This window comes from Symphodus melops, assembly GCF_947650265.1.
Source record: "Symphodus melops genome assembly, chromosome: 1".
NCBI lineage: Eukaryota > Metazoa > Chordata > Actinopteri > Labriformes > Labridae > Symphodus > Symphodus melops.
The window spans coordinates 10007582-10022754 of NC_136691.1; the positions used below are offsets into that span (position 1 = coordinate 10007582).

The 15173-nt window shown below is 42.1% G+C and overlaps 1 protein-coding gene across 6 annotated transcripts in view; it reads left to right on the forward strand.

Annotated features, from left to right (window-relative positions):
• The window catches only part of sash1a (SAM and SH3 domain containing 1a), a 158364-nt gene that overhangs the window by 121317 nt on the left and 21874 nt on the right, over positions 1–15173 (forward strand). For 5 of the 6 annotated variants that reach the window (XM_079354012.1, XM_079354017.1, XM_079354018.1 and 2 more), the window contains exons 3-8: positions 5074–5124; positions 5239–5288; positions 10790–10830; positions 11141–11230; positions 11310–11422; positions 12792–12890. In XM_079354012.1, the coding sequence (XP_079210138.1) occupies positions 5074–5124; positions 5239–5288; positions 10790–10830; positions 11141–11230; positions 11310–11422; positions 12792–12890 (444 nt within the window). The remainder of the gene's footprint in view (positions 1–5073; positions 5125–5238; positions 5289–10789; positions 10831–11140; positions 11231–11309; positions 11423–12791; positions 12891–15173) is intronic. The other variant, XM_079354015.1, reaches the window with a different exon arrangement.

Consider the following 15173-nt stretch of genomic DNA (forward strand, 5'->3'; position numbering starts at 1 on the left):
CTTAGTATGAAATACTTCAGTTGTAGTTCTCACTGTTGACTACATAATTGGAAAATGTTAACACAAACACGCCTCTTCTGGTGTCAGATTGATCTGCGAGCCTTAGGTTTGCTCTGTAATGGTTTAGCTAAGTAGCTTGACAGCTGGGGGTCAGACTCAAGTACAGACTTGTATTTTGTTTTGCCATGAGGTGAGGAACAGTGCGGATAATGCGCTAAGGCCTTCATGAAATACATGCTTCAAAGTGGGTCAGTTCAGCTGGGTTAAAACTACAGTGAAAAAGAAACACAAACTGACCTTGGGAATTCTGCTGCTTATTTGTCCTTTCTACCTTCACGCTTTTGAGTTGAAACTCCACATGCTCAAACAGCTGCCTCTGTTGTCATAAGATCACTTTCAAATGATGTTGTTACAGCTCCGTTATTGGCATAAGCTTTATGGAAGGCGAATGATATATTTGTAATCTTTTATATGATTTATTAGTCAGGATTGGGATCGTGACCCGGTCCTTGGAATTTGTAATAACTCTGGTATTTTGTCGTATAACACCAATGATGATCCTAAAGGCTTAGGAATGCTCCACACTTTGGCTACAAGTATGCACAAACACAAGCACACACTCCCAAATGTTTTGGAAAGGAAGTAAGAAGATGATTTACAGAGTTGGCAGATAGGTTTTTGTTTCTTGTAAATAAATGTACCCGTGAAGCAGCCCAGTGGTGACATAGCAAACTCGGGTTAATACCGCCCACTGAGAACATGTCTTTCCTGCTTGTGCGTATGAGATGTAAATAAGTGCTCGTGTTTAGACATGACACGAGTATACGTGTACTGATCTTCCCAATGAGCCGGTTCTTCAGGTCAGCCCCATGCCATACTGGTCCTGTGGGTAACGTTGTTACGGGCATGTAGCAGGCTTTCCAGATGGTGCCTGAACCTCCACATACACCAGCCCGGCCCAGCAGCCTTGCCCGCCCAGATTTACCCAACCACACTTGTTGGCTGTCCTCCACTTAGACACCTGGTCCTAATAGTTTACCGCATATCCGCCTACATTGGTTGGCATGAAGTCCACTGTAAAAACTCGACCTTTTGTGGGCTTTGCAGTCATGTTTAGACTAAAACCTTGCTGTGTTTCCATCTTTTTTTCACATTAGTATAGTACAGGCCTACTGTGGCAAAGCAGACTTCAGTGATAGTGCTGAGTTAATGATGGAAAGCAGTGGTCGTACTTTACAAGATCTTTGAAGCCTCTGTGTTTTTATGCATTAGCGTGTGTGTGTGTGCGCGCGCCCAAGTCTTTTCAGATGCTAGCTCACCCTGTTTGCCGACATCGTGATCCTCATTAGCCGCAGCTCTCCCTCGAATGCTCCCTTTACTGACTTCTCTGCCTTTACTTTAACTCAATTCAATCACGCTTAAGCAATCAGAGCATTGCCGTTTCATCACACTTGCACGAACGTACACACAAAGTGAATTGTGCACTAACAACCCTGTTGACATCTGGAGGGAAAAACACACGCAAAAAGTGTGTCAATTCAGGGTAAGTAGGCCAGATTTCAAAACTGATGCTGGTGAGTTCATGTAGAGGATAACACACCCCCTCTGGGAGTGTGTGTAGTGAGATCTAAGTCTCCAACACACATACAGACATCCCCTTTAAAAATGCATCCATTTGATATTCTTTTTCAGAAACTGTGTCAGTTTCGCTTATTCCAACTTCTTGTCTTTCACTTTTTCCCTCTGTCTTGTTTCCTTGGGAAGTTTTCACCAGAATGTTCTGTCCACATCCTGGGCTGTGACAAATTCATCTCAAAAATCTGCACTGAAAGGCCAACGGGATGTATGTTTGTGTTTGTTTTTTTTGCACTGATCTCCTCCACATCTTTTTGGTCCTCTAACCCCCTCCTTCCATGCCAGAGATGGCACGCACAGACAGGGAGGGAGTCAAGGGAAGCTGAGGAGGAGTCGGAAGAACAGAGAGCTGCTTTGTGTCTTGGCTCTCTTAGGGGCTCTGTCTGTGGAGGTGGAAGTGAGATGAATGTGTGTGCAAGTGAAGGGTATCCTTGGTTTGAGCATCCATCTAGGTTTATGTCTGTGGTTTCCATGTGTGGTGTGTTTGCTAGGCAGTAGGCTAACAGTATTGCAGTGTGTATTAATTATTATTATTTTTGCCAATTAGCATAATGTCTGCAGCGTTTCATTTGCAAGAATGGCAAACCTTTCCTGTCACTGCAGAGAAAAAAATCAAAGAGGATATGAAAACCAAACCAATCTTCCGCTACCTTTTGTGAACAGGGTTACCGTGTGCGTGCACAGAAAACACACCTTGTTCCTTCTTGATGTGGATTTTTCTGAGTACACCCACATTATTCTACACTGTGCAGTTGTTTAAACAAAGCTGGCAGCCAAAGCGTGGCTTATTTAAGGGATATATGTGTTGTTTCTGTGTCTCACATAAGCTCTGCCACAGTTAGAATAACGTGCAGTGGTATGTCCCAGATTTTCAAGCCTGTTTCTCTTTGGTCTGGTACAAGCAGTTTTTATGTCCTCAAAGAGGCACCTGCAGTTCAACTTAAGGGAGTCGCCATATTCCCTGGGATGGACAAATTGTTTCAGAGTTCTTCCGACATTGCTTGATTTACTTTCCGAAGAAACTTTCGGACTCGTGCCTCGTCTGCTTGATCACTGTAACAGACAAACTGGCGAATAGGCCAGGAGAACTTGTTGTGCTCACGTTAAAGATAAAGCCAGCCAGACTGTCTCACAAACATCATTACTGTCTGCCTTCGGCTGATTGTCTGTGGGGATAAGTGTACGGTTCAAGCTTATTTTGATGCTTTTAACAACCTCAGCATTAAAGGTCTCCTGCTCCGTTGACCTGCAGGCTACAGGCTCCTTAAAGAGCTGTTAAAAGAACTCCTGTCACCTTCAAAGTCCTTGCACTACAACCCACTGACTGACTCATGCGTAGATGGTGCAGAAAGATTGTAGTTCAGTGGAAAAAAGAATAAAGGTGCAGCTACAGGTCACTATGATTAGGAAGCTTGATGGACCAGTAAGTGTTCTGGAAACAGCTTCCTGTGACTGCAAGCCCACAATATCTGGATGTGTGGACGGAGAATGATGCACATTTCTCAAAAACGACTCATTTCCTTATCCTGTGCTCTATTTGGGAAACTCCAGATTTGATTTCTCTTTCCTTTGTTACAGAAGCAGAAAGTACCACTTAATGGTTTAAGGAAGCTGGACACTTTGCAGCCCTAAATATGCCTCTACTCACCTAGCCTACTTGGCTTATGCCTTCCTCTTTAATCGGGAGGCCTCCTGCAATATGACCACTTAAAACGCAACCTTGACTTGTAATGCTGAGGGACTAGAATTGTAACTTTCCAATCAGGAAAAGATGGGGAGATTCATTACAACTAAAGTGTCCATGATTGTTGTGTATTTCAGAAAATGTGTTTTTATGGATTCAAGTAATATAAAGCCTAAAGACAAAAAGACATTTACTCATTTAAGGGTATCAAAGCTCAGTGGTATACAAGGGAACAGATCTGGGATTATTACCTTTAAATCTAGTTTCATTTCCCATATACTGTAAACAGATCAGCAGTTCTTACCCATGTACCAAAATGAAATTGATTGCAGATTGCATCAAGGGATTTTTGCTGTCTTGTAAGATGTTAAATGTCAGACAGAAACTAAAAATAGGAACTTGTCACTGAGACCCAATAAGCATGACTGTGACTCTCATTGGAAAGGTCATTGTAGAGTGCATTTTCCTTACATAGACAAAAATATCATGTTTCCTGATCTCTTTATTAAATTGCCATGCCTTTGTATAACCTACCCTGCAAAGCCAGCTCAAAGTATGGCTTAATCTCAGAAAAGTTTTCATCTCAGTTTTTGGGCTTGTAGCAAATATTACGGGCTCGGTTACCGCTTAGTTTATGGTGAAAGGATTAGTCCCAACAATAAAGAAGCCGCTAACTTGCCCTTGTACAATGAGCAACAAAAATGGCCATATACTGTAGAATTACATCTACTGACATGATTATTTCCTCTATACAACAGTGCAGGCCTGTGAGTTTTTAGTAAAAAAAAATCTGGTTGCTACCACAGAGCTGATCCCATCTGTTTCTGTAAATACCTCAGTGCCAGACTGTTGCAGCATTTGGCAAGTGTGAGTACAGGGACTTCAGTAATCTCCTTCTTGAGAGTTCAAAAAGCACCCAAGAACACACAACCAAGAAAGTATGCCCTCAACCAATCCCTTAAGGCCAGTCTTTGGCTTTAAAAAATCACATGCTGCAGGTTAAAATCCAAGCTGCAGACTGCTCAGGATTGTATAACCCTTTTGTTTGTCTGCAGAAGCACTTGGTTTGGGGCACATCTGCATCTGGATATGCTATGATGAGGAAACCTGTTTTATGCAAGCGCCCTGTGCGATGGCAAAAACAACCCAGAAAGAATTTAGGGCTGGAGAGGCTCTGCAACATTTAGGCTAAGTTGCATTTGAATAAGTTTGATGTTATTTTCACATCGATTTAATACAGTGTTTTAAGTGGTTATTATTTGATAATTACGTCTCCATCAAGTTTCCCTCGCCCATTTGGTGTGCTGTATTCTAAAGGTGTTTCTTTGTAGTTAGGGAGGTGCACATTTCCGTCTTTGTGGAATCCATAAAGCCAGTTGCGTAGGTGCGTTTTACATGTCTTCGTGTGTAAGGAAAGCCAACACTCCACAATAGTATTCAGTAACAATCAGAACAAGTATTGCAAGTTCGGGAAGCCATGGCATGACTTGACGTGCCTGGCTAGATCATTGGTGTGCACGTGCTTGTTTGTTTTCACTCATACATGCAGGTGTGTCTACATGAACCTGACTGACGAGCGTCCTTCGCACATGAGGGCATTGTTAAACATAACATCCAGTGTTTCTGTATTTAACTAAAACCCCTTTTCTTTTCTTTTGTTTTTTTTGGGGGGCTTGTTTTAATTTTGAAATCTAGCAAATTCTGCACTCAGATTTTCTATTAGTTCATTGATTTTTGACTTTTCTTTTTTCTAGGAGAAACAGGACCCAAGCAGCACATCCCTGCAGCTTCGTTCAGAGATACAGGTAAATGGAAATGCTATGATAACAAATAAAGGGATTAAAGTGTGTCAGTTGTTTACAATATGTGATTTAAAAAGTCATCCTGACACTGGCTTCCTTCTTTCTGTCTTTCTCCAGGAGTCTTTAGGCTTCAGCAGCGAGGTGTCCACTCCAGAAACAGACAGAAAGTATGTTTTCGTTCCCTCTCCATTTGATCACTGTAACCTGTGCCTGGAGCCAGTGTGAAACCATGAAATGTGCTGCGATTTGAAAATGTGTGTCTGTTGCATGTCAGAACAATGTGCACCTCTACCTGTGTCTGGAAAGCATCAAATCATACACGACTGCACACAAAGTCGTGGCCCACACTGAGCATTCTACACATTTGAAGACAAATGATGGAGAGATGAAAAAACATGCATCTCCATATACAGCTGGTGTGATGGATAGATCTCCTACACGATGACCTGTTTAAATGGCCGTTGACCTTGCCCATGGATGGAGTAAATGTCAGATCCTCAGCTGGAAAAGTCTGACTTCATGGGTGATTGTCGACAAATTCTTTAAATCTTGACAACATGAAAGGGATTCTAAACATCTGTTTAGTTTGAACTTCAACCATTAAATGATAGAGATTAGACTCTTTCTGTTTTTGTAACTGAGACACATTAACCTTCCACAATACAACTCCAAAGAGTGTTTGAAGGAATTTCCAATTGTGTTTTCATGCTTCTTTACTTTATTGTCAAAAATAAGTTGAGGACTGTTTCCACTGTCTTCTAAGCCAATATAGAGGCTGTGCAGGTTAGCTTAGCACAAAGCGAGGAAAAGAAAATGACTCAAGCCTAGCTTTTTCTAAGGGTAATAAAATTGGCAAACACACATCTCTTAATTTAATAATTAGCCAATGATATCCACTTTTGATTGCATAGAAGAAGCACAGTGTAACCACTGCACTTGTATTTTGTCAATACGTTTATTTTACAGTCACACTTCCTAAAATTGCACTTCATTCAGATTTTAACCCCTAATTATCAGCCGCACTGTACATTCCCTACACTACCCAATTAATTCCACACTGCATTTGCTGAGAACAAATACATTATGGTAATGACACAAATCTCTTAGTGATCAAACAGCATCTCATTGATATTAGGATAACGGTTAGGGTTAGTTGAACCTTGGCAATCGTAGGGATCATACATTAGACATGTATTTGTCCCTTTAAGCCTTTTCAGTCACATCCCTGCTGTGATTAAAAGGGAAAACTACTGACTGCTTCCTTGGGCTGACCTGCTCAGTCCGACAGCCCTTCTCTGTTCCCTGGCCGTCCATGCTTCCTTCCTTCCTGCCTTTGTGTCCAGAAGGGGAGACGTAGAGTGTGATGGCCGAAAGATTACAGCAAAGGGGTATGAACGAAAGAGCAGGATGGAACCATGCATGGGTGGAGTTCCTTTTCACTGGTTCCTGAAATACAAAGTCTGTGTCACTTCTTTGCGCACCACACCGTATTGTGTGTGTTTTAAATTGTTGCACCGTTGCCCATCATGAGATCATTGTTGTACAGGTTTAAAGCAGTCCAAACCCCTTCTAGTGCCCTTCTGTCAAACAGAGCTAATGTCAGTGCTGTCTCACACATTGGCGCCTTTTTAGGTGATGGATTAGTAGGGTTTCTTTTTAGCTTGAGTGAAGGTTAAACATGGAATTAAATTAATTTGCTTCGGAAAAGATTACTAGGATTTCTATACAAACCAAACTCCTTGGTGGTTGTTAGAGAGCAGCCGTCACATTTAAAGAACAGATTTAGATGAGCAGCCCCACCGCCATTTTTGTCAAAAGCAAATATATCTTACTCTGATCCCAGATTTATCACATATTTCATGTGCATTTATTCATGGCCATCACCCTTTATTGACCCCAAATGGGACTGTCATGTTCACGTGACGACCACGTGCAGCAAAGGAAGCGCATACCACAGACATGAGCTCTTCTCCCATGGCTGCTTATGTTACACTCACAAAATGCTGAGGTTGATGGGAACCAGATGCCCAATTTTGGGATGACGTCTCTCTGCTGTTTGAGAGGGTCCCAGAAAGAGCCCCTAACTTTGCTGTTCTCTCTCAGTCCTGTCAGTCTGCTCTCTGTCTGTCCTCGGTTCTTTGCTCACATGTTTCCCTCACATAAACGTTCCGACTTTGTCTCGACTTGAGCATCTTTCATGTGCATCCTTCTATCTATTTTATTTAGTCTTTCTTGATAACACCCATCTTTCTATCTAGCTGCTATATAGCTCGCTATCATGTCAGCTATAGCTTGCCAGACAAAACATGATGTTCAGTAAAATAATAAATAAATAAAGTGAAGAAATACCAAAGCTGGCAAGAATGCTAATTCATGTCTCTCATACCGAGGCAGATAACATTTTCAGTGTCTTGCAGGAAAGCCCAAACCTCCATTTCTGTGCAAGGACAACATGAAATCTATTTAAAAAAAAAAAAATGTTTAAGTGTTTTCTGAAAATGTGCACCATTCACTGTTTGGTGTTGTAGTGATGGATGATATCCTTCAGTCACTTACACATAAAAGTCAAAGATACCCCCATCATCACCCCTATGCAGAACAATGGCACCCAGAGGAGATTACCCAGACTTCATCTTAGGCTGCCCCCCCCCCCCCCCCCCCCCCCATCCTGTCTGCGTGTCTCCTTGTCATTGGCAGGAGTTGGGCATTGCTCTCATAATGCCTGGTATGCGAGCAGTGATGACAGAGCACCATCAGAAGGCTGAGAGGTTCAAGCCGGAGGGCTTCCTGTTTTGAAGGCGATGGATTAGTTAGCCTTCATGCTGAAAGTGCATCACTTTGGTCAACAATGGAGGCAAATGGATCTTGATGAAAGCTCACTTGTACTATTTTTGAGACATACGTTAGAAGTTGTTGGCGTGAGGATTTGTAGGATTGTAAGTGTTGAGACAGTTGCACTTTTTTAACCACAGCTCATGTAACAAATAATCAGATGGAAACATAAGCCGTCCCATGTGAAAAACCTGTAAGGAACAGCAGCACCACATTGGAAAAACTAAAGTACCTTGTCAGCATTTTGTGGCTTAGTCTTGGGAGACTGGAGCACAGAAAATACATTCATCAGCACAAAAACATGATTTTTTTTTAGTTTTTATTTCATTGCAGTGTGATATTCTGTCCTCCCCCTCTTTGTGACCCGTGACCCCTGAAAAGGTCACCCCTCTGCACTTCCTGTCATTGCCACTGTCACACAGAGTGCCGGCCTTTTATTGTTTCGCCTAGAACACCGGAGATCACCTCGCACTGCAGGTGGACGGCCCTGTCTCCGCACACTCTGTCACCACACACACAAATCTATCCGCAATGCTGGGATTTACACCGGCTGCATTAAAAACATCAGAAAGAGGGAAACGTGGAGAAGAACAGCTGTGTGTTAACAACACAATGTTCTTCGGGCTATCAGCTGGTTTTACATATTTTTTTTTGGATAACAGCTGCAGCATGTCTCTCAGCAGAGAAGACCAGTTAGACATGTGATTCATGCTCTATCATGTGATAGCTGACTGCGCAATCATCACTTATATCAGTTCAATTTTTCTTGATATTGACCTGCATGTGGTTCTGTAGTATTTTTTTAATTATTTTGCACAGCATACGACCTTTGTTCTGCTAGATTACTTGTGATCCTCCCTTACACTTCTACTGCATCCCCTCCACAGTCAAAGGTTAGCATTGTAAAATGATTAGTATAATTTTAACAGTACAAACGTTTAATTCACACCTATCCTCTGCCATTAGCCTGTGATTTGGCATAGAACATTTTGACAATGCAATGCAAAAAGGCATAACAAGAAATGTTCACCTATCCAGGAAGGGTTCAGTAAAAGTTAAGCCACTGTACTTAAATGTGCGCTGAAAACAGAAACTTGGCTTGTTATGCAGATGAGATAAAAAGCAGTTTAATGTCTCACGCTCAATAAAAAGAATAGAATTGAAATGGAGGGGTATGGCAAAGATTTAAGGCTAAACCAATTAAAATGCCTTACCACACAAAGCCTGCACTGACACTCTTTGAAAGACATTCAGCCGTTGTTTAAAGTGTGTGAGTGCATGCGTGCATGTGTGTTCCTGCACGGGCACTTAATTTATAGAGCATGGAGGAGGAGAATATCTGCCACAGAAAAGCCTCTGTTGAGTGTGCTCTATTAGCATTAGCTTTGGCCCTAGCCTATCAGAGAGGGGGGATGAACGCACGGGGGGGAGGGGGGGGGGGGCAAACCATACAGGCCTCCATTCAATTAGCATCTCATTATGTTGCTATGGCAGCCGGGCTTTAAGCTGCGTGAAGATTTCGTCTTACTCTCAGAGATGGCTACCATGTCTGAAAACATACATACACATTTACACACGCATACATGCAGGAAGGCTCCGGAGAGGGAAGTGACCTGTTCATCACATACTTAACCATTGCTTCTCTGGCTGCCACCTGCGGCTGTATGCACATGTGCACTCCGCTAACATCAAGAAGGGTGAGTGGATAAGTAAAAGTTGCCTCTTGGGAAGGGATTATCCTGAAAGGTCTGTGAGAGTCTCAACTGGACAAAAACGATGTCCTTGTGTCTCCTTTTTCACCACACACTGTGCAGACACAATTATTCATGATCACTAAACAAGCAAACAGCTGTTATATTCTAGATCTTGAAAAATAGAAATGCAAAATTTAGGGCACCGTTTGCCGTGCTCTATTAGTTATTAGAATAAAACTCAACAAATAAAGTTCTTGTCTCAAGAAAATCCCAGATCTTCAAATGCAATCAATCAATAAGTAATGACAACTCACCATCACCACATGCAACAGAACTGATCAGTCTTGAAACTTGGCCTCTTTATTTTCTTGCTCAGCCCACTCACTCTGATCTGAAAAACATTCTTTCCTTTTGTGAAGTTTTCAGTTGCAGCTTTGAACACGAGCCACTGAATCCCTGCCCCTTTTTAATAAAGAAGACACAAATAGATTTCTGTTGATGTGGTTTCTTGACTCTGGAAGAACAAGAGCGAGTCATTGTCGCTGCTAACTAATATTGATTGCTGTTCAAGGTTTTTTGAGTTGTTTATTATTTGGGGAGGCTTACAGACATGTCAGGGCTTTTTTTTTTTTCTTAACTCAGTTATTTTCCATTTCTCTCTCCTCTCCCACTCTTCTCCCTCGTCTTCCTCGTGACGAGGGATGTGGAAACACAAACAGGCTGAGTCTGCCCTGTGGTTTCTCCTCCTCCTCCTCTCTCTCTCTCTCTCTCTCTCTCTCTCTCTCTCTCTCTCTCTCTCTCTCTCTCTCTCTCTCTCTCTCCCTCTCCCTCTCCCTCTCCCTCCCTCTCTCTCCCTGTTTCTCTCCTAATTCCATACTTGCCTTCTTTGCCGTTTGTCTCAGACACTTGTATTACCACCATCCTCTCCTGTCCTCTCCTCTCCTTCTTACTCCTATAAACCTCAAGAGCATGGTTTGCAATCACAGAAGTACCTCCACTGACCTCAAGTGGTGAACAGACACAACTGCGCCCCCTCCTCTGGCCAAAACGGGAATACTTATGGATATAAGTGAAGGTTTTTTGAAACAATATTATTCATAGAGACAAGAAAATCCTAACGTGATTTTCTACTCTTCCCACAGAATGCCTCTGCACAAATCCAGCTCTGAAGATGGCTCTGGAGGTAAACTGAGACGCTTTCACCATGCATTGTCTTCTGCTGTGATTTTTTTTTTTCCCTCCTGTAATGTAAAACACATTTTCATTTATCCCTAGAGTAAGATTAAAAGAAGTCATGTTTGTATGAAGGTCAAACTTTATTGGTCCGAGAAATACATGCAAATATTTTACAACAGTCTTTGCCCATCATGAATAAAGCCAGTTGAGGTTGCTGAACTGATTTATCTGTAGGCACAGGGCACAAAGGGAATGCTGCTGCATATTTGTTTGTCAGTTGATGCTTACCCCTGTCTGACTTAACCTCTTCCTTTTAGGCAAATGGGACAATAAGAAGAAGAACAAGTCCTTTTGGCAGAACTTCCGCAAGTCTCAGCACAAACCAGTCGTGCGGCAAACATCCAAAGGTTTGTGTGGCTTCATTTGTCAGATCTACGTTTCAGAGAAGATTTAGCTAAAATTTGACCTGATGGCCTTATCTTTCAGGAGAAGACATTGGCTATGTGGCCAGTGAGATCACCATGAGCGATGAAGAGCGAATTCAGCTAATGATGATGGTTAAAGAGAAGATGATCACCGTGGAAGAAGCTCTAGCTCGGGTAGGAAGCTCCTCTGACCCGCTGTTGCTTCCTACCTTCCTCCCCTCCCTCCCCTGACCTCCCCTGGGATGAGTTAACTCTCCTCCCATCACTGCCCCCCAGCTTACTAAAACGACTCACTCTTACTAATCTGTCCAGCACCCTGCATTTTAACCACGCTTTGTCCTCTTTTAAAAAACACAACACACACACACACACACACACACACACACACACACACACACACACACACACACACACACACACACACACATACACGTACACACTCAAATTAAATGCAGTATTAGTGCTTCCAGGGATTGGGAGTGTGGGGATTTCAGGGTCTGAGCTCATTGAGTGTGTGTGGGTGTGTTCGGTTCATAATCGTGGGGTTGATGGTCATGGTAACTCAATAGCCCCCTCTGTTGGTGCGGATGCTCTGGTGCATTGTGGTTTTTCTCTCCAGGTGTGGACATAGCGGATTACTTTGCTTTCCTTGTAAATTGTCTTTCTGACCTAACTTTAAATCAGTCTCTGGTGATTGGTCTTTATTGTTTTGTTTTTGTTGTTTTACTTTTTTTCTACCCTCCTTACTTTCCTGTCAATCACCTTACAATGCCTTGCTCATGGATGGCATGACTGCACTTGAGCATATGATTGTTTTGCACAAGGCAAATTATTGTCTTACTCTATTTTCTTGAAGAACTTTGGTTTTCTTTTGGCCAGTAGCTTGAACCCGGTTTCTGATTGACACTCAATTAAACCAATCAATGATCAGTCTTTGTGAATAGCTGATTTGACGCCTTTTTATGTGTTTTGGGTTTTTTTGTTGTTGTTGTTGTTGTTTTTTTTTTTTGGGGGGGGGGCTTTGTTTAGCATGTTCTCTGTATCTCTGACCAGTTTTTTATTGGTCTTTATTATTAGATCTTATTTGAGTGGTATGTTTATCTCTGGGGATGTAGTGGATCAGCAAACTTTAAAAATTAAAGCACATTTTTATTTACTTTCATTGACCTTGTTTGTTTTATTTAAGATTTGCTTATTCTCTGTGTTGCAGAAAAAAAGACTTATTTTTGAAAAGTTGTAACACACATAGATGAATACAATTTGCAGAATAATATTGATATTTGCACAATAGGAGTCTTTAATTTGATGGTTCTCCTTGCAAAAAAAATAGCTTAAAGTTGGTTGCAGGATACATTTATAGGATTTATTTACCACTACATCCCTGGTTGAGTCTCTCTGTTCTATCCGTATACATGCACTATATTTGCACACGATTGACATGAATCAATCCTCTGCTCATGTATAGAGAGATGCAGCATGCTCGGTGAGAGTGGGTTACCCCGTCCTGTTCCTTTGCCTCTCTAAACTCTTTTTGTCCACGTAGCTGAAGGAGTATGAGCGCAGCAGACAGTCCAGCAGTACTGAAACTGCAGAGTGGACTGATGGATCTGCAGCCAATCTTAACCAGTCCTCAAACTGCAACGTAAGTACACCCCACCCTGTCACCCTCCCACACCCCGTTCAACCCTGACCCTTTACTCTACCTCCCTGAACACTTTCACCTCGACCACTCTCACCTTTAAGTTTTTTTTTTTGTTTTTTTCAGCCAACAAAGTGTGGAGGACTACCATTGTTGTTCTGACATGTGTGCATATGGATGTGTGTGTTTATCAGGATGTAAATGAACATACTAGCTTGATATCTAGACAGTGAAATCTTCCTGTAACGATTTATTTTTTCTACAACATTTTCCGGCCAGTTTTACATGCACTCAGTGAGCATTTTCATCGAGCCTTCTCCTGTTCTCTGTTCTGAATTCCCGGCCAAACTAGGAAATGAAAACGGTGGGAAGAAAACGGCATAATGAATGGAGTCACAATCAGATTTTTTGAATTTATCAGGTTAATGCTATCATGGGTATCTCATTTGCAACGTGTCCTCGACAGCCAACTGTCTCATTGAAATCTAAGTCGGGTATGTTTCCATCAGTTTGTAATTGTAACTTGCGGAATTCCAACTGGATATTCCCATGAAATCTTTCCAAAATGTTTTGTAGTGTAAGCTTTTATTGGCGGTGAATTTATCAGCTGTGATCCACAGAGAGAAGACATTCAAACCTCCTTTGTCACCTTTGAGTGAGTCAAGACCTTTGAGGATTCTTTGCGCTGTGGAGCTGGAGCTAAGACAATCAAGTTCTGTCTGGTGTAGTTTGTTGTGTCGACAATCAGTCTATTTTATGTGCGTGTTTGAGTATATATATATTTTTTTTTTCCTTTTTCTAAATCTAGGTCACTGGAAGCATATTCAGAATTCAAAGTGGTCACAGCAGCTTTTCATTACTTTTGTACTGTATGGCATCATGTGGGAGTGGTGAACAGTCACACAGGCTCACACACTGACCCACTTTTTGACAGGAAGTGAGTTTATCCAAACGAAAAAATTCCATGTACTCTGAAAATATCTCCCTGCACACTTGTTTTATTGCTATTTTGAAATGTGCTACTAACTCCTGACTACAGAGCTCTGACACTTGAAAAAAGAAGTTTCCCTTTTTGCTCAGAAATTCATGTGAAGTTGATGACCTTGTTATATTTACAGTAGGGTGTGCAGAATTGCTCACGTACAAGCTACTGCTGTCGCTCTTCAACTCCAGTAGTTTATCCATTGCATTAATAAACTTAAATATTTTTTTATTATTATTCCATTAAGCTCTTCTGCTTGATGAAAGATGTGAAATTAAATTTTTATTATGCCGAACATGACTTCAGCTTAGGTTTTGTAGGCTTTCTGTTTACTTTACAGTCTTTTAACCGTTTGCTGCCAACTACTCCTACTTCCTTTGAGTCAGAAGATGGATCCACAGGCTGGGGATATAGACTTCAGACAGGATGGAAGAGTTACTGGAGGAGTATTGTGTAGAGGAACACACAACTTGACTCTGGAGGCTGCAAACAAGGGCAAGAGCTCGAGGCAGAAAGGAAAAGAGGGAGAGAAATAGAGAAGATAAAGACTTTGTAGTTACCCCAAGGCCCTGAAAAGGGGGTGGAATATCTGCTTTGAGATCCAAAATTGTCCACTTCAGGAAATACTGCCTCTCTGCTGGGGCCTGTGTTGGTGTCATGCACTGCCCCCTCTTCCAATTGATAAATGCAATTGGGTCATTCCCAAAATTCAAATAGTTGGGCGTGTCCGACGTACATGTGAATATACGAGACGCGTAACTGAAATGTTTCTATATTGAATCTTCAGCTCCTCTGTGCCGTTCTCTGTTGCCGTCTTCCTTCGGCCATCAGAGGCCACATTCCAGGACAAGCCATTAGTGATGTGGGGGCCAAGGCAGGGTCAGAGGGGCTCAAACGCCGGGATTGTTCTCCATGCACAACACGCCTTTTCTCTGCTAGCTGTGCGGCACGGTGCTTCCAAACTGCCCCTCATTCCTTAGAGCTGAATGCACGAACAGGCAGCATCTGTATCTGCCAGCATGAGCACAGGGGCACGGACGCTATTTTTGCTTTTGAATGTTTGAGAATGTGGTTGGGCACGCAATGGATTTTCCAGGTCCACTCAAGTGAACGTGTTAGATGTTAACACCGGAAGCGGCACCCTTCTTGTTTTGAAAGAGGTGGTAAGTTTTCAAGCTGTGATCCTTCTCACATTTTTTGAAATATTTTGCTTGTTGGGTTTTTCATCTGTTCTTTTTGTGTGAATACATAGTAGATTTTGCAAGGATGTTGATGTGGAGTTTCCATACAGGTCATCCCCACAG